The sequence below is a fragment of the Typopeltis vanoorti genome, chromosome 6, assembly GCF_054136105.1.
Source record: "Typopeltis vanoorti isolate ZY-2024b chromosome 6, IOZ_Tvanoo_1.0, whole genome shotgun sequence".
Lineage (NCBI taxonomy): Eukaryota > Metazoa > Arthropoda > Arachnida > Uropygi > Thelyphonidae > Typopeltis > Typopeltis vanoorti.
Genome location: NC_143554.1, coordinates 87,996,213 through 88,015,180, shown reverse-complemented (window position 1 = coordinate 88,015,180; position 18,968 = coordinate 87,996,213). Strand labels below are relative to the sequence as shown.

General features: G+C 35.7%; 1 protein-coding gene across 4 annotated transcripts in view; it reads left to right on the top strand.

The window, feature by feature from the left end:
- LOC150105675 (sodium/bile acid cotransporter 7-B-like) overlaps positions 1-18,968 on the top strand; it is a 169,887-nt gene that overhangs the window by 109,664 nt on the left and 41,255 nt on the right. For all 4 annotated transcript variants that reach the window (XM_090394999.1, XM_090394998.1, XM_090394997.1 and 1 more), the window contains one exon: positions 7,932-8,029. In XM_090394999.1, the coding sequence (XP_090251125.1) occupies positions 7,932-8,029 (98 nt within the window). The remainder of the gene's footprint in view (positions 1-7,931; positions 8,030-18,968) is intronic.

Genomic DNA, 18,968 nt, shown 5'->3' with positions numbered 1-18,968 from the left:
GCTATCACCATTCCATATATCCAGGACAGCTAAAATTCTAAAAAAAAAATATTACCTTACAAAACACCTACAGTATGAGGTATTTGCCAGGTCCTTTGCAATTCACCTTCAAGGAGTTCAAGCACTCATCATGCAAGGGCACTCTACTCCATTATGCTACACACACACATCTCGCTGTCTTCCCTACTACTTTTAATTCTCCCATTACACAGAACTGCAACCAACTACTGCCCATCACCAACAGTGTGTGTGTGTGTGTATATTTTTAAAATTTTTTTGTCTGTAAATTGCAGGTGTTCTGATGGCTGATTTGCCTGTGCACTGGATATAAAACCCATTTTTTCTCCCAGAAAATCCTGGAGAAAAAACCCTGCTACCTCTGTATGAGATTGGCTGACTCACCTTCAATTGGAGAAGTCCATATAAAGATTCCTCTCATCACAATGAGAATCAAACTCAGAACCTTTTCTGATGGAAGGGCGCGCGCGCGCGCGCACACACACACACACACACACACACACACACACACACACACACACACTCTACTGTCATTCTTCCAATTGTGCTATGGAGGCACTACGTATATGCACACAATAAACCACACGTTCAGATTAATCAGTAATTAATAAAAACACTGATACTATATATATATATATATAACAACTTAAGACAAAACAAACATGACCTGTCACGAGCAAACACCAGCAGCACCCTTCATTATAAAGTGGATAATTATAATAAAGTGATATTGAAGAAGAGAGTAGTTTATTTTTTGTTGTAAGAGTTGAAAATATACAGAATGATTTTCAGCAACAGATAATTTATAAAAATTTGTAATCTCACTGTTTTTAGAAGCAGGAGAATTTATATAGTTTTAAAAAAGTGTTAGTTGTTATTGCTGGTGAATAGGTTAATTCAAAATTTATATATAATGATTATCTAAGTTAGCACTTTAAGATATTTGCATTCTTCTTATGTGTTTATATATCAATATGTATAAAATTGAAATAAATTAAATAAAAGAAGGTGTGAGAAAATGAAGGAAAGGAGTAGTAGTATTCACATGTAAATGGAAAACTTGATCTTGATGGGAGATTGGAATGCAGTTGTTGGAGAGGGAGAAGAGGAGAAGATTATTGGTAAATTTAGATTTGACAAACGGAATGACAGAGGAGAAACACTCATCACATTCTGAAAAAGCCACAACCTAACTATAGCAAATACATTTGAACAGCCAAAAAGAAGAACTTCTGGTAAACAACATTGGGGGAAAACCTTGAATCACCTGGATAGATAATATTAGAAAATGAACTAATTCTTTTTTCTCCACTTTAAGGAGATCCAAAGACAGAAACATCTGGAGAGATTATATTAGGACCATCACCTTTGTAGCACTTCAACAGTCTACATAGAGGGTTAAGAAGAAGAATCATCATCTGAAAAAAATATTGTAACCTGGTGAAAATATGTAAAAGTTATCCTGCAGCAGATGTGTACACTGACTATATATACCTGGTCATCATGGCAAATTATTTATGATTGAAAAAAATCATGCATAAATAAACTGTACAAAAAAATGTAATATCTAAAATAAAAAATGATCACCCCCAAAGATTCATGCAGACAAATTAATAAATCCCTAAAAGCCACATGAAAAAGAAATTAATGAACAGTGGGAATCTGTAATGAGAGAAATAAATAAAGCTGCAGAAAAGCATTTTTGAAAAAAAGAAAAAGAAAAATAAGCCATGGATCACTGGAAAAATATTAGAGCTAATGACACAAAGAAAGCATAAAAAAAGCAAAGCACCAAGTGGAGCATAGAAACTATACAAACAAGATGAACAGAGAAGCCAAGAAAGCAAAAGAAAAATGAATTGTACAAAAATTCAAGGCAGTCAATATAACATGAGTAGAGGTAACACCAGGCATACAAAGATATATGGAAACAGTTCAGAGAAAGGATAAATATACTAAGCATGTTCAAGAGCAAGAATGGAAAAGTGCTAATTGAAGGTGATGTAATGCAAAGATGGATGTAATAGCACTGAAGAACTTTATTATAGAAGAGAGAAATTAGATAAACCGCTCCTAGAGAAAGGAATGAAGATAGAGGAAGATGAGAAAGGAACGCTCTTAAAGAACTGAAACAGTCTAAAGCCTAAAACAGAAGTCTGAAACAGAAATAGACAAAATTCCAGGAGAAATTTTACAAGCACTACTAAGAAGTGAAATGTGAACTATACATAATGATCAATCAAATGTACACAAAGGTGAAATTTCAACAGATTTTGATTAAAGCATGATGTTAGCAACTCCAAACAAATCTCGAGCACAAGCATGTGAAGATCACTGAATATTAAGCCTATTACCCCACAGTCTTAAAATCCAAATGAGACTTATCTGTTTCTGCATTGAAAGAAAAATAAAGAACATTTATCTGATGACCAATTCGGCTTCAGCAGAAATAGAGGGACAAAAGAAGTTATACCATCTCTCCGAATGATCATAGAAAAAGTTCTTAAAATAATCACACCCATACTCATGGCATTCATTGATATAAAAAAAGCTTTTGACAACATTCACTGAAATATCATATTTAAGGTCTTCAAAAATCTCAAGATAGATTATAATGACAGAAGACTAATTTATCAACTATATAAAAATCAAACTGCAGTCATAGGAAATTAAGGGAGAGCCCTTTCTTATTTTAGCTAAAAGCTTAAATAAGAAAAGACATTAGACAAGGGTGTGGGCTCCCACCGCTATTTTTTAAATATTTACATTGAAGAGACTATGAAGGAATTCAAAGAAAAAAATCAGTAGTGAAATAATGATCAATGGTAAGTTTTATAATATAGTAAGATTTGAAGATGATATAGTTTAATAGCAGAAAATGAAAAATAACTACTAAAATCACTTGCAGAGATGAGTAAACTCCTAAATGAAAAATGTAAGATGAAAATCACTAAGCAAAAAACAAAAATAATGAAATGTACCAGGGATTCAGAGTAAATCATAAATATCACAATAGACAGGAAAAGATTAATGCAAGTAAAAGAATTTACTTACCTAGGAATCCTGATAACATCTGATCATCTTCCACTTCTCCATAATCAGATCAGAGAAGTGGAAGAGATGTGACTAGCAAAAAAGGCATTTAACAAGAAAAGAACACTATTAACATCAACGAATATGTCATTGTGACTAAAGAAGCACTTTATTAAATGCTTTATCTGGATTGTGGCCCCTCTGTGGATCAGAGACATGGACTCTTCAAAAAAAAAAAAAAAAAAAGAGGCAAATCAAGACTTTGGCATTCAAGATGTGGTATTGGTGATGAATGACAGAGTTACAAATGAAGAGTTATTATGAAAGGCAGAAGAAAAAAGAAATAATATGATAGGATGCCTAAGATACTCAGATTGGACTACAAATTTGATTGAGGGAATGAAGGTGGGAAAAACCTTGAAGAGGAAGAAGAGGAACCCAATAATGAGTGACATCAAAAAATGGATGATGTTACTAAACATCAAACTAGCAACATAAAACAGAAGACCACTATCAACAGCCCATGCTATCCACCAGACAATAGGTTGAGGAAAGATGTGAGACCACTGCCTTACTAATTAGAGGGCCAAAGATTGGTTCCTAGAGTTGGATTCTCTGGATTGTCTATGCTTACCTCCATGGCATTAATATACTATAGATTTACAACCTTTTATAGATAGGATGCACATTAAAAAAAAAGTTTCATTTGATCTCAAATTATAGAATTAGTTCTCTCTCTCTCCACTCCTCCCCTTTCACAAACATAAAACCAACCTTAAATGCACATGGTAGCAGTAACATGCACCTCAAAGTTATAAAGCATGAATTTGGATAATTTGAGAAATGAGATAAATGAGTGCAGTGGAATTTTGGAAAGTAGTGTAGTGCTGTATGGGGGATACTATGGTGAAAAATGGGGAAAATGGAGCAGTTGTCAAAAGTATGTCTGATAGGAAGAGTGACTGAGGCTGTGGAGAGGAGAGGAAATGCAGAGGAAATGACTGTCCTGGTAGGAACAAATGATTTGTGAAGTGGTGTGAATGAGGTAGTGTGGAGATTGGTGAGTGTTGCTGGAGACAGTGAAGCAGAGAAGTGAGAGGGAGAATTTGTGCTTTGCAAAGGTATGATAGTAAAGACCTGAGGAGACTGGCAGGATAGATAATGCAGGAAGAGAGGACTTGAGTTTGTGGATGTATAGGTAATTTGAAGGTGGGATGAGAGATGGTGAGATCAGTAATTGGAAGCTGGATAGATTATTGATCAGAGGAGGAGATTGTGTAGCCACTCATTGTCAGCCTGGTTGGCTGAGTAGTTAGCATACCCACTCTCCAACCAACAGGTCATGGGTTTGAATCCCACTGTGGGCATGGATATTTGCGATTATCTTTAAGGGGAAGATGAATTTCATTGCCCAGTGTGAGACAACTGCCCCACTTACTGAAGGCCTGAAGTGGCTGAAAAAGTTCCCTGTTTGGTTTCCAGAGCAGGATTTCTGGACCACGTAAAATAAACACACACACACAATATATAATTGACAAAAATGGAACATAAATCTTTAGTCTACCCATAATACAAATGTACTATAGGTTTAGTAATAACCTTTCATGGGTGGTAACCACATAAAAAATAATAGAAACAAAAACTAGATGGTGGGACTCTGAGTATAATATACCAGAATTAGTGTGAGATAAAGGAGAAGATAGGGATGGCCTCAATGGGAGCAACAGAGCCAAAGAGCTTGAGTGATAGGGTAAGGAATTCTGTGAAGAAGGATCAGTGGGAACTACTGTGCTTATACACTAGGCTTATTAAGAATTAGGATACGGAGTTTGTGGTTTTGATACAATTAGTCAGTCTATAAATCATTAGTGTCAGTGAGATGTAGTTAACGGAGGATGATGATGTACCCATGGGAATAGAATGTGATAGTTATAGCATTTTTTGAAAAGAGAGAGAAAAGATTAAAAAAAAGATATATTACTGATGATTCCAAAAGAGTTGTGTCCTCTCATTGTGGAACTAGAAGAAAATAATGATAGCTGGCCTGGTTGGCAGAGTGGTTAGCGTATCTGCTCTCCAATCAAAAGGCTGTGGGTTTGAATCCCGCTATGGTCATGGATGCTTGTGATTGTCTATGAAAATACTATTATTATCCTTAAATACTTAAGGAATTGACAGCATATACTAGAAATATAAATTAAATCAAACTTTAATATATATACTTTCCAATATTTCAGCAGCGTCACGTTGCCATCTTCATGGGAACTTAAGATAAAGACACGTGCATGCAAGTACTACACAACAGCAAATGAGAAAACGAAGCGAGGAAGCTACTGTTTTCCTAAAGTCCTGATGGTGCCTGCTGGCGGGCTATATTAGGTGTTCTTGGCCTTTGGGCTGAAGTTCTTCTGATGTATGTTTCCCAGTGGTGGCTGGCGGTAGATGGTGTTGGTGTAGTTGCGGCTCATTGGAATTGGTGGATTGAGTGGCAGAGATGGCGAGTTGTAGAGTAGGTGCCCTCCCTCGATGAGTCTGTGGACTCCCTGGAAGTGTCATGTAATAATAATAATAATAATGCTTTGAGGCCATTTAGTGAGGTAAGTACAAATTTTAGATATTTAGTGGGGTGTTTCTACAGGCCAGAGAATGCAGAAAGGAGATGATTCTGAAATTTAGGCAGATGAGACTGGTGAGTGACAGGAGGGTGACAATGATGGGTGACTTTATCTATGAAGGCATTAACTGGAAGTAGGAAATAACTTATGGATAAGGAGATTGAATTCCTTAAATTCCTCCACATTTTTCCTGAATACCCCTTGGAGATACATATCAGGAAATTGATGATGATGACAACCTGAAGAAGAGAGAGTTATTTTATTTTTATTTTTTTCGCTTTATTTCCCAACTCATCTTTCCATTATATATTAGGGTCGATGTTTCATTATGACCAAGTAAAACTTGATTTCTTATAAACCTAATTTTGAAAATGATAAAGTAGTTAATCCTCTTAATATTCTGCTGTATTCTCTAACCACTTTTTCTTCTTTTTAAGAAGAAAAACTCAAGTTTCTTTGAAAGCCTTATGAATGTTCCTGAATTCATTCTCGATGTGATTCAGATGGCTACTTGACTACCTAGTACACCAGTACACCAAGTAGCGATAACATAAAGTGGGAACAACTCTACTATGGAGATGCTTCCATTTTGTTAAAATGCAGTCCATTATATGCACATTCATTCCTACAAGTCATGTAAGATAAATTATTTTGCACTTAAAGATAAATTATTTTCCTTTTGTTTTTAGTTCTTTTATTTTGATATCCCAATAATCAAAATGATCTGGCACATAGTAAGGGTTGCTAAAATTCAATTTAATTATGCCCAATATAATTATAATATAAATATCATTCATATTATAATTTGTTTTAATGTATAGTATTTGTGAGTATAATAATTTTTCTCATTCTTCTTCTTCTTTCCTCAACCTAACAGTTGGTGGGTAGAAATGTTAATTTACTAGAGAATAATAATGATGTTTGGTGATGCATGGGGCCTGTTGTACAATGCTACCTCCATATGAGACTGGCTAACTCATTTTCAATTGTAAAGCTCTGATAAAGGTTCTTAGCATCCTAGATGGGATTTGAACCCAGATCTTTCCAGCCAAAGGGCTTCATCTGTACTAACTGAGCTATGGAGGCTGTAATAATGTGAAACATTTGTTTTTTTTTTATTTTTGGCCTGATGAAAGAGCAAATTACTGCAGTGCAATCTCAAAATGGACCTTTTTTTTTTTTGTGGTTAGTGGAATGTACCGATTATACAAAGCCGACTTTTTATAACAGTATACAATCAGTATACATTCACAGCTGTGAATGTATACTGATTGTATAACGCATTAACTCCATATGGTTCCAGAGAGAAAGAGAGAGAGAGAGAGAGAGATAGCCTTCAGTATCCTACCCCAGGTGGACCTCATGAACTTCTGCAATTTTACCAGATTTGCAGATGATAGATCTCATTCCACCACATCCTAATGACGTCCAATGGAATTGAAATCTGACAACTATGGGAACTAATCCATTAAGATAAAATCACTGTTGTGGTACTAACCATTCGTGGATGACATTTGGCCTGTGACATGGTGTATTCATCCTGTTGGAAGTGTCCATCAAAGTGCAGCCTACATTAAACAATATTCAAGTTGTCTAAAATAAGTATCAATCCCCAATTTTATATGATAGATGATTTTCATCACCTGGTATGACACTGGTACTTGAAAGCTGAAGTAACTAAAAAATAAGTGTTTTGTTACTTTCCAGAGCAGGATTTCCAGACTTTCTAATCCATATCATACCCACAGTACTACTACACTGTAGGTTTACAACTTTTCCCAAGCAGGAAATTTTTTGTATGTTTACTGTTTCTTACATATGCCTTTTTTTGAGATTTCAAGACCCAGCATGATTTTGTTTTTCAAATATTTCTAGTGCAACATCTGGCAAAGGTTTAGCAAAACCTGTTTGCTACTACTAAGAATGCTGCTACTGTGAGATTCTGATGCAAAAGGCTTAATGGAGTAAAAAAAAAGAAAAAAAAGATAACACATAGCCACTATGAGATGTGTTTGGTTTCCTTGTAGAAACAGGTTCCTTAGTTAAAAAAAAATGTTTTGTATAAGTTTGTGAAATATATTTTTAAATCAATTATTTATTAAATTATTTATAATTTAATAAAAATTAAATTATAAATAAAAATTATATAATAGTGAATTTTTAAATGAATTCAAAAAATAACTGGATGATTTCATAAATTTTACTTTTTATAATATAAAAGTTTTAAGATTATTGCATAATTAAAAAACATATTACTCTTTCTAGTTTCATGTTGCTTTTGATCATATATACAACCTTCTGTGATACATTTTCTCAAGAAAATTCCTTGGATGTTTCAACAGTTATCATAACTATATTACTCGGTATGTTCTATTCTTAATAAAATACTTTAATATGTTTTGTGACCACTAATGAAAAAAATAACATGCCAGTCATGAATTTTTTTATATTGTTTGTTTTTCTTTTTGTGTAAGCTAAAACAGTTTAACAGTAAAGAAAATATGTAAATTTTTGCAACTAAAACTAGCTCTCTGTTTATTCTTTGTATAATGCTTTTATAGTATTTGCTATGTTAATTTCAAGGTAGCTGAGGTAGCACTTTGTCCCTGATGGGCAAATGAAATAATGCAGTATTGAACTGGGAGGTGGCCAAGAATGAAAATTTTTAGTTAAGAATGTGCATAAATGGAATTAATGTAATTATGAAAAACTTAGGAAAATAGCATAGAATACTGCAGTGGCATCAGAAATTGCATGGGAGCAGTATTAGCAGTGTATATGGAAAATGGTCAAGGGAGGGGAATGTGTTTGAGGTAAGTGGTATCAGACTGCATTAAACTGGCAATTATTATGCTTGGCTTCTTGGTTAGTATGTTCAAATTTTTTAATTTTGGCTGATAACTGGTGTGGGTTAAATGGATGAGTATAAACATTAAGCAGGATCTGAAAAAAAAAAAAAGCAACTGTGGAAGGAATATAATGATTATTGCGATAAGTAAGTTCATGAAACTAGGCAACAAGAGTGGCTGGCCATCATGACAAGAAAGGTAAAATTAGATTGAGAGTTACTGATTGATCACTTTGTGAGAGACATTATCCAGGTGAAGATAATGTAGTGACTGAGGGAACAGGATTAGATCTTGTGAAAATAGATGTAGATGAACTGCAAGTAATCTTGAGATGAATTCATCAGTGAGATTATGAAATATCAACCTATATATTACAAGTAAGTGGAAGAGAATTGGCAATGTCTTTACTAGCAGAGTCTGTGGAAGTGGAAAAAGGGGGACAAGACAATTCCATTGCATAAAAGAGATTCCAAGACAGATGTAGTAAATTTTAGATTGGTCAGTATCTCTGGAGTGGTGGCTTATATAGTGGGAAAAGTTGGTTATGCCTATGAATTCAGAAATGAAGAAACAAGAATATCATAGCCTATGGTGGGAGAGGGAGGACCATAGCTTTGGGAAGGGAATTACTAAAGCAAGGTCTTAGATCTTTATTAATTTACTCACTTCTAATAACTGCATTTGAGTTGGATAATGATCTTAGTGGATTTTGCAGTGGTATTTGACAGGATACAACATAGAAATGTATTATTAAAGAAAGATGACAAAGTTTTATAGATCATCAGATCTCAGAAGAACAAGCAGGATTCAGAAAAGGTCGAACTAGAGATCATATATCTCTAGTCAACATCAGACAAATAATCAAAAAAGCAAGGGAATTCATCTTAAATCTTTATCTATGCTTTATAGATTACTCCAAGGCCTTTAACTGTATGAGGTGGTATATTTTATGGGATATCATGCAAGAATCAGGAATACCAAACCATCTAGTAACCCTCATAAAGAACTTATATCAAGGAAATCAAGCAACAGTAAGAATTGAAAACTCAGTTTCCCCTGCATTTCAATTTGAAAGAGGATCAAGACAAGGATGCATACTCTCACTATTACTATTCAACCTCTACAGTGAAACTATAATGAAAAGATCTCTAGAAAAGTGGAATGGAGGAATTAAATTAGGTGGGCAAACAAATACTAACCTACGATATGCAGATGACACAGTGATAATAGCAACAAACGAACAGGAATTAAAATTCATCCTAAATCAATTAGAATGGGAGTGTTTAAACCATGGTTTACAAATAAATCAAGATGAAACAAAAATAATGATTCTAAACAACACAGAAGAGATAGATATAGAAGGAATTGAAATTGTCCACAATTTCAACTACCTTGGAGTGACAATAACAAAAACAGATGGATGTAAAAAAGCGATAAGAAGAATAATAGCACTAGCTAAGAAATCAATGACTGATTTAACTAAGATCTGGAAAGACAGGCATATCTCCAAAAAAACCAAAATTAAGCTTGTAGAATCCTTAGTTTTTTCGATCTTTCTCTATGCTTCTGAGTCTTGGACAGTGACAAAAGATGACTGGAGAAGATTGTTAAGAGTGTCTTGGACAGAAAAAATGAACAAACAATAGTATCATAAAAGAACTGAATATCCACACAAGACTGATAAACACAATTGACAAGAGAATAGTGCAATTTTGGAAACACATGTAGAAGGGAAGGCAACTGCCCGGAAAAAATAATCATCCAGGGTAAACCGTGTGGGAAAAGAAAAAGAGGAAAACTCCCCCAACAGTTGGATTGACCAAATACCAAGAATCACTGGACTGGAACTAGAACAAGCAATAAGAGAAGCACAGGGGAGAAAGAAATGGCAAAGCATCATTAGGAAGGTCAAGAGTCCTCAGACATGAGGAGATCCGAGAGAGAGAGATTATTACACAGGCTCCTCCATGTTGTCTGAAGCAGGACCACCCAGTAAAAATATTTAGTACTAACTTATGCAGGAAAAAGGTACTAAATTAAAAAAAAAAAAAGTACTAAATTTTTATTTGCTTTCATTTCACTCTATTTAGGGCATTTTACAATATTACTACCTTATTTTGCTAAATTAACTCTTCAGAAATAGTAAAATCTGTAGCTGATGTATGTTTCAATTTTTCTTTTGTCAAAAGGAGTCCATTCATCAACTGAGTTTGTATTTGATTTCTTATTTTATTGTTATTTATTCTTACTGCTGAAAATATTTTTCAGTTGCTTTTTTCCTGAGATTTAGAATCAAATTTAAATTTAGAAAGTTTTTCTTGGCGCTTGTCTATGTTTAAAAGAAAAATCTAAATAATAATATTTTTGATGAAGAAATGAACAAGTTTTTGTTAATAAAATTAATAAAAACACTGGGCTTCAATCCCACCATACTGAACAGACACCTAATTCAAATCAAACTGTGACTGTGAGCATTGAATTGAAATTCGTACAACATCAGTTATATCTCATTGTTGAAGTTTGAAATTGTTTAAACATCTAGCTGTTTAAATATCATGACAATTCCATTGTTGTGTGTTAAGTTTTAAATGTGGGGTAAAATTTTACATAATGGGGTCTGTTAAATTTTGAATGAAAGAAGATTGAACCTATAAGTGCTTCATTCAGAATTTAACATGAAATGTCATTCCCAGAGTCAGTATTGGTTTATCAATACTGACTCTGGGAATAAGATGATGTTAACTTACCAACATAATTCCTTTTCTTTGTACATACTGTTTCAAGTCATTTAATTGTAGATAATTCTTGTAAATCTCCTAATGTAATAACTGTATGCTTTGTATAAATAATTGTGAGCGAGACAGAGAACGAAGTAATCAGCTTAAAAAAGGAAATGGCCCGAAGCAAAACGCGTGAGCAAGGCAGAGTAGCATGTGAGTTTCTCCAGGAAACTCACCAGAGTATGGTATGATGGCCCTAGCTGCCAGGGAGAAGTAAGTGCCATGCGCAGTGAAGGAAAAGCAGTGACATAGGAAGAAAAACATAGGGCGCGCAATATAAAATCGGTTGCGGCACCTTCAGAGCTCTCTTGGTCCTTTTCTTCAGCAGAGTGGTCAACAAAGTCAGGAGGTCGGAAGGCCATGTGGAAGTGTCCATGGGAGTTCGATAGTCAACCTGTAGCCAAGCAGAGCAGAGCTCCCGATCCAGCAAGGAATGCATCAGAGAACAGAATGCTATGCCAAGCTGATTGACCTGAGAGCGGCGAACCTAAGCTGTCACTTCCGTCGAAGATGTGCCTTACCAGAGACCTGTGCTGATTCACGTAGATGATATCTAATTAGCGTTTGGACGAGACAAAGGAAGTGCTAGCTGGACGCACGTGCAGAAGAACAAGTATTTTCTCAATTCTGGGTAAGGTAGACTTTTGATATATTGTGTAGCTGTACTGAGAGAATCAAGTATAATATGTGTGAAGAACTTTCAGATTTCTAGTCTAGTTAATGAAAGGACTTTAGTGTTCATACTCAGAAAATTAGAGAGACTTTAAGTTTTAAAAAAAGGAAGAAATGTGTAGAAATGCCTTAGTGATGTGTTAACCATGTCAAGCATAAATCTCTTTTAGAGAAGATGTTTGCTGAGTGCATGTTTGCCTTGTGATTGAATTGATAACCTTAATTAATGTCTTAAATGCTGTGAGAAAATTAATGAAGCTAGCTGAGTACTTTAGAGTTCTGGTATTGATATTATAATATGCTAGAAGTGCTTCTTAACTGTACATTACTTGTGATTGAAAACTAAATGTTCTTTATTATGTTAAATCATAGACTTGCCCGATTTTCTTCCTATTGAACTGCTCATAAAATTAGAACCAGTGCAGGAAGGGAATAAAAGTAAAGGAGGCTACGACTGCAAAGCAAATCTTGATAGTTTAGATGATCTAAGTAATTAATAGTTTCGGTTATGATAAACATTGTAGTGTGCTAAGCTGGAAATTAATTCCTTGATATTGCATTGTTCAACTATCTAAGACAGAGTGGCGCAGCTAAAAACAAATTTCTCTAAGTCTGAAAGGGAATTAACACCAGTGCAGAACAAAGGAATTGGCATTAAGCCACGGCAGACCCTTGATGTGCTGATACACGTCCACTTCTAATTGGATTGATTTATGGCCTAGACTGAGCTATGAGACTGCATTGAAATTAATGCAAGCGGAATTTGTAGTAAGTAACTTAAGAATGAAAAGACATAGCATGTTAAAAAACCTCAGAGATATAAAATTCACATAAGAGAGTATTAAAACGAAGTCAGTAAGGGAAAAACAGAGAGTCTGACAAAGGCGCAGTCGAGCAAGAATTAGTTAAGTAATTAATAACAACAACTATTAACAATACAAAAATTTACAGGTCCAAATTATGCTGTTCATCAATAAAAAGTGGTTAATTATATTAAAATATTTAATTTTTTCCACTTGTTTTCATTGTTATAATGATCTCATAATGCACAAGAAGTGTTTGAATTGCGAAGAATAGATTTTCATTGGTTAATGCCAGTCAGATTGCATGAGTATGGATCAGCGGGGGGGGTGAAGAGAAGCATGATTTCTCTTTTTTCCTCCCCCTCTCACTGTTTGCAAACCTTGTGTCACTGAATGTGACATATGGGGAGGTGGAAGAAGAGAAAAATATTAAACTCATGTCTAACTCTCATGATGTTGTTGTTCGGAGGGAAGGAAGAAAGTACTAGATCTGTTGGTGAATGTGCTAGAACACTAAAAATTTATAAAAAGTACTAGTAGTGGTCACACTGCTGAAGGCTCATTGTGGGAGACCCAAACGATCCTCAAAGTATCTCTCATACCTCTCCTTAAACTCATCAACACTCTCCTCTCCAAGCAAAAGATCTAGTCCTCACACCCTTGCTAATAACACTCAATGTGTTAAGGCTTAAGTGCTGGGAGGACATCCTGTTGGAGGTTTAATGGAATATTAACAGCACCAAGAAAGGATTAAAAACTATTTTAATTCTTTCAAGGGAGTATACAAATTAATACTTACAACGCGCGCATGCACACACACACACACACACACACAACATATGGATATGACCGTAAAGTCCTATTTAGGTGGGGCAGCACCCTCTATCGGTATTTATAGGAGGCCTAAGTAAATTGGGATCTCTGAGGATCATTGTTTCCCAAATTTTGGGAAATTTCTTGCATCCATATTTATTTAAATTCAGTTCATTTCTGAGTGTAGCTGTCAATTAAAAACAGTTTTTATATTATAACCTCAATGGAGTTGACAGACTCATCGTGGGAGGTTCATTCAACTGACAACATATTTATCATATAGAATCTTAAAGTCCTTAACACTCCTTGCATTAACAACACATTCTGGTAATGCATTCCATTCACTGACAATTCTCCATGTAAAAAATCTACTCCTCACATCCTTCTTCACCACACTTTTACATAACTTCCAGGAATGACCTCTGGTTCTTTCCCTCTCACCTTCTACTCTTTTTATAATCTCTTCTGGATTAATCCCATAAAATCCTCTCACTAACTTAAATATCTCTATCATATCACATCCTATCCACTAAACTCTGCAATCTGCATTTCTTCAACCTATTTCCATAACCTAACAATGTCTTAGTCACTAGCTTCTGGACCCTGTCCAATGTCTCCACATCACATTGAAAACCAGGTGATCAGATCTCAACACAATAGTCCAAGTGTGGTCTGACCAGTGCCTCATACAGTGGCACAACCACTTCCTTATCCTTGCATGTTAGAGTACTTCTTATCATAGCAGCACTACGATGTGCAACCCTTGCAATCCTAGCAATATGCCTTCTAAACTTCAATTTACTGTCAACCATCACTCCCAAATCTCTAATCTCATCCACTTACTGCAGTATGCCACCATCAATATAGTACACAGCCTTATATTTCTGCACTCCAAAATGCAACATCTTGCACTTATTGATATTAAAACTACAATCCCACTCTTTTCCAAGTAAAAAGTCTATTCAAATCTTCCTGAAGGGATTCAGCATCAGTGTTACTTATAATTCTTCCCAACTTTGCATCATCATCAAATAACTGAAGATCCCCAGTCAGTCCACATGATACATCATTTACAAACAAGTTAAACAGCAGGGGGGTTCAAGAACAGAACCCTGGGCACGCCTGCTGGTTACCCTTCTTTTTTGAGACACTGCTCCATCATGCACAACTTGCTTTTTGAATTTATTGTGATGGAGCATAATGGTTTTTTTTCGATCTTTCAGAGAGCTGATCTTTAATGGAATGGATAAGGATAGCAAGTTTCAGGTGGGGCTTAAAAGCTGTGCACAGGTTGTATTTTTTTTTATTTATTTTTTAAGGAGCTGGCTATTCTTTCAGATGTATCCCTGATGTAGGGGATGGTGATGGCATTTCTGAAATCCTTCTGAAGAGATGGCTGAGGATTGTGGGGAAGGAATATTATTTTTCTATTTCTGTAACAATTAAAATAATGAAAATATTGGAAGGATTAAAACAGTGTTTAATCCTTTCTTAATGATATTAATACTCCAACATGAAGCTAACAATACTTCTACTCAGTTTGTGAGAATGACTTCTTGTTCTCATGTTGGAGGTTTAATTTAGTATTAATAGCACTAAGAAAGGATTAAAAACCATTTTAATCCTTCCAATATTTTCATTATTTTAGTTCTTGCAGAATTAAAAAAAAAAAAATCAATCCCCCCCCCCTCTCTAGGCAAGTGTAAACATATTTCCTCTGCATTAGTCATATAAACCTTTTTAGTAACTTAAATCTTGGTAACTAAAACTAAATGAATGGTTTGTATTAATAGATTTTTTTGTTTGTTGTTAAGAAACACATTATTGGGGAGGCTGTTCCAGAAGACAGAGACGGAATAAATAAGGGAGAGGATAAAAAGGATTTTGGTCAGCTGCTGCTCTTGTTTTAACACATCCAACAGTAAGAACGGATGAGTCATGCTTGTTGGTTCATTGGAGCAGTGACCATGGAAATAACTGTAGATGAAACACAAAAATAAACATTGCATTTGTAAGATAGAGGTTGGAGTGAGTGTGAGGGAATGGGTATGAACTGAATTGCTCTCTTCTCTTGACAGCATCAAGAATTGTTATGGCAGTTTTAGGAGCACCTCCCAAATGTGTGAACAGTATTCAAAGACCGATTTAGGTTATTGTATTTTACATCTACCTATGTTTATACAAGTGAGTGTAAAATAGTTTCTTAAGCAGAAAAGTATGCCTAGTTTTATTTTATTTTATTTTTTTTATTACAATCACACCTGCAGGGAGTCCAAAGACACTCATCGAGGGAGGGCATCTACTCTACAACTTTTCGTCTCACTACTCCACCAACCTTCATCATCTAACACTACCACCACCTACCACCACTAGTACTTTCACACACAATCACAAACATCCATGCCCACGGCGGGATTCGAACCTGCAGCCTTTTTGGCTGGAGAGCAGATACACTAACCACTCGGTCAACCAGGCTGGCAAAACATCGTCAGGAGTGGGATTCGAACCCAAGCCTCCGAAGATACTCGTGCCTTAAACCAGCATCTTAGACCACTCGACACCCTACCTTCTTTTACTCAGTTTGTGGGAATGACTTCTTGTTCTCATGCTGGAGGTTTAATTTAGTATTAATAGCACACTTTTAGATGTGTTTTTCCCAGGAGAGGCCAGGGGTAAATGTCAGTCCAAGGAGAAAGGGAAAGTAAGCTAAGATCCCTTTTGTGAGTGAAAAGGCAGGACTATGTTTTGCATTGAAGGTGACCAGATTATCCTTTGCCCCACTGAAGGATGGTACAGAGATCATTGTTGAAGGCATTGGTTGCAGATGATCTTGAAGCTTGAAATGTCTGAGAACTATATGGATTGTCAAAGGAATAGGATGAATGAAGTGAATTCTCATTGGCAAAGCTGCAAATAGGATTAGTGGTGAATGAGAATAGGTCATTATGTATAGCAGAAAGAGGGTAGGCGATAGCACTGAGGCATTCCTGCATTGGTCGCAAAGCTCTAAGGGAGAGTGCCATCCACCATTACATTCACCATAACAAACAGAGAGAAAACTGACTGTCCAATCACAGAGTTGTGATAAACATTGCAATCAAAAGCTCTGGAAATGTCATGGGCAACAGTGCACATTTCTCTGAACCTTTCCACTGTATGTGTCCAGTGGTGGATGATGTAGATTGAGATTAGCCATCGATCTAGATTGATGAAATCCATATTGGTGGTTGCTAATTAACTGGGAAGCCTCTAGATAGAGAAGAGGTTAGCTGTTGATAACGTTATCCATTATTTTGGAGAGGATTGAGGTGATGAGACCAGAAGATTCTTTTGGTGTCCAGGTTATTTAGTATTCTTCTTATGTCTTTTTGCCGAAAAACCACAGGAGGCATATGATGCTCAGTTACTGGCATGGAAGGAAGTGATTTGTCATCATCGTCTGTGCAGGGGTTGTTAGAAAAGAGTGATGCCAGGAGGTTAGCTTTATCTTTGGATGCTGTAACAGTGGTGCCATCTGAATGAGAGAGGTGGAAATGCAGGTGAGCAAAAGTTGCATCATACGACCTTTGTAAAGGACCAAAAGGCATGGCTCCCATTTTGGACAAGAGATGAATTTTCTGCTATTGATCTTTATGAAGTTATCCAAGTTCCTAGTCACATCAATTTCCTGCAATCCAGTACCATCAATGTTATATACAGTATGTAACTTTTTCAAACTGAAGTACATAACCTTACATTTTGCAACATTAAATTGATAATCATTATCCTTTGTCCACAATGCTAATTTATTTAAATCACCCTACAGGATATCTACTTCATCTTTATTAACTGTTGCCTTCTCCAGTTTTGCATCATCAGAAAACAGCAGAATATTCTACCCTTAAATCTTTCCCTAGTACAGAACTCTGAAGTACTCCACTAGTCACCCCTCAATCTCCTAGATTCCACTTCACCATATACTATTCTCTGGTGTCTGTCAGCCAACCACTCCCCTGTCCATCCTACTAGCTTCACATCTTCATATTTGCTCCAACTTTTATAATAATTTCCCATGTGGTATTCTGTTAAATGCCTTTGCAAAGTCCAGCTGTCATGGTGTGGCCATTCCTTTTATCCAGTTCTGCTGTTACTTTATTATAAAAGGTAATAAATTACTAACACATACCTTTTTACAAACCATGCAACCCACTATTGAGTATTGTATCCTATCCACTCAGTGTTGGATTTGAAGTTAACCAACTTTTCCAATAGTTTAACAACCACTCCTGAGATATTAATTGGTCAGTAGTTTACTGTTAATGGAACTATCTTACCCTCCCCCCCACCCAAGAACCTTGCCAGAGCTGAGACTTAGACTGACCAACATCATCAGAAGCAATGCTCATTCTCTTGCACATTCACATAGTACACAGGCTGATATGCCATCCAGTCCCACTGCTGTATTCATATTGATGTTTGCCGATATGCTGTCTCCTGTTCATCTGCCTCAATTTTGACATGTGTCTCTGTCACATCTGCAACTGCAGAATCTCCAGCTCAATGATACACCTTTGCAAAATTATTGCTCAGCAATTCAGATATTTCTTTTGCCTTTGTCACTTTTCTGTCATCTTCATTGATTAAAGTCATTCTTCCAGAGTCATTTTTTCTCTTACTTGCTACATAACGAAAAAACATTTTGGATCTAACAGATAAGCTTAGGTGTTGATGGTTATTCATGACTTATTTTTCACGGTATTAACAACACCACAAACACTTTTAACAACAAAGATGTTTTATTAACGCTTATATTTCGCTGATTTTCAACTCAGCATCATCAGAGCCACAACACACATGTAAACGCGACAGTGAGTGAGTGAAACAATATAATTGCACAAGACAAAAGACCTATTTTTGGCGCCCTCTAACGAAGGGAAAAAAAAAAAGTTGAAAATCAGCGAAATATAAGCATTAATAAAACATCATTGTTGTTAAAAGGTTGTTAATACCGTAAAAATAAGTCATGAAACATTTTGGATTTACTTTGATCTGCTTAACTCATTTTCTCTCATAATCTGATATGGCCTTTTCTAATATATTAGTTACTATTCTTGCTTGCACTTTGTATTGCTCAATATGAGTATGCTGATCATCTTTTCTTTATATTCCCTCCACAGTGTTTTCTTTATATCCTGGCCTGGTGGGTCGAGTGGTTAGCATACCCGCTCTTCAACCAACAGGTCACGAGTTCAATCCCACCGTGCACATGGATGTTTATGATTGTCTTTAGGTGGGAGATGAATTTCATCACCTGGTGTGAAACCACTCCCTTTTTATTGAAAGCCTGAAGTGGCTTGCAAAAGTTCCAAGTTTAGTCTCTAGAGCAGGGTTTCAAGACTATGTAAA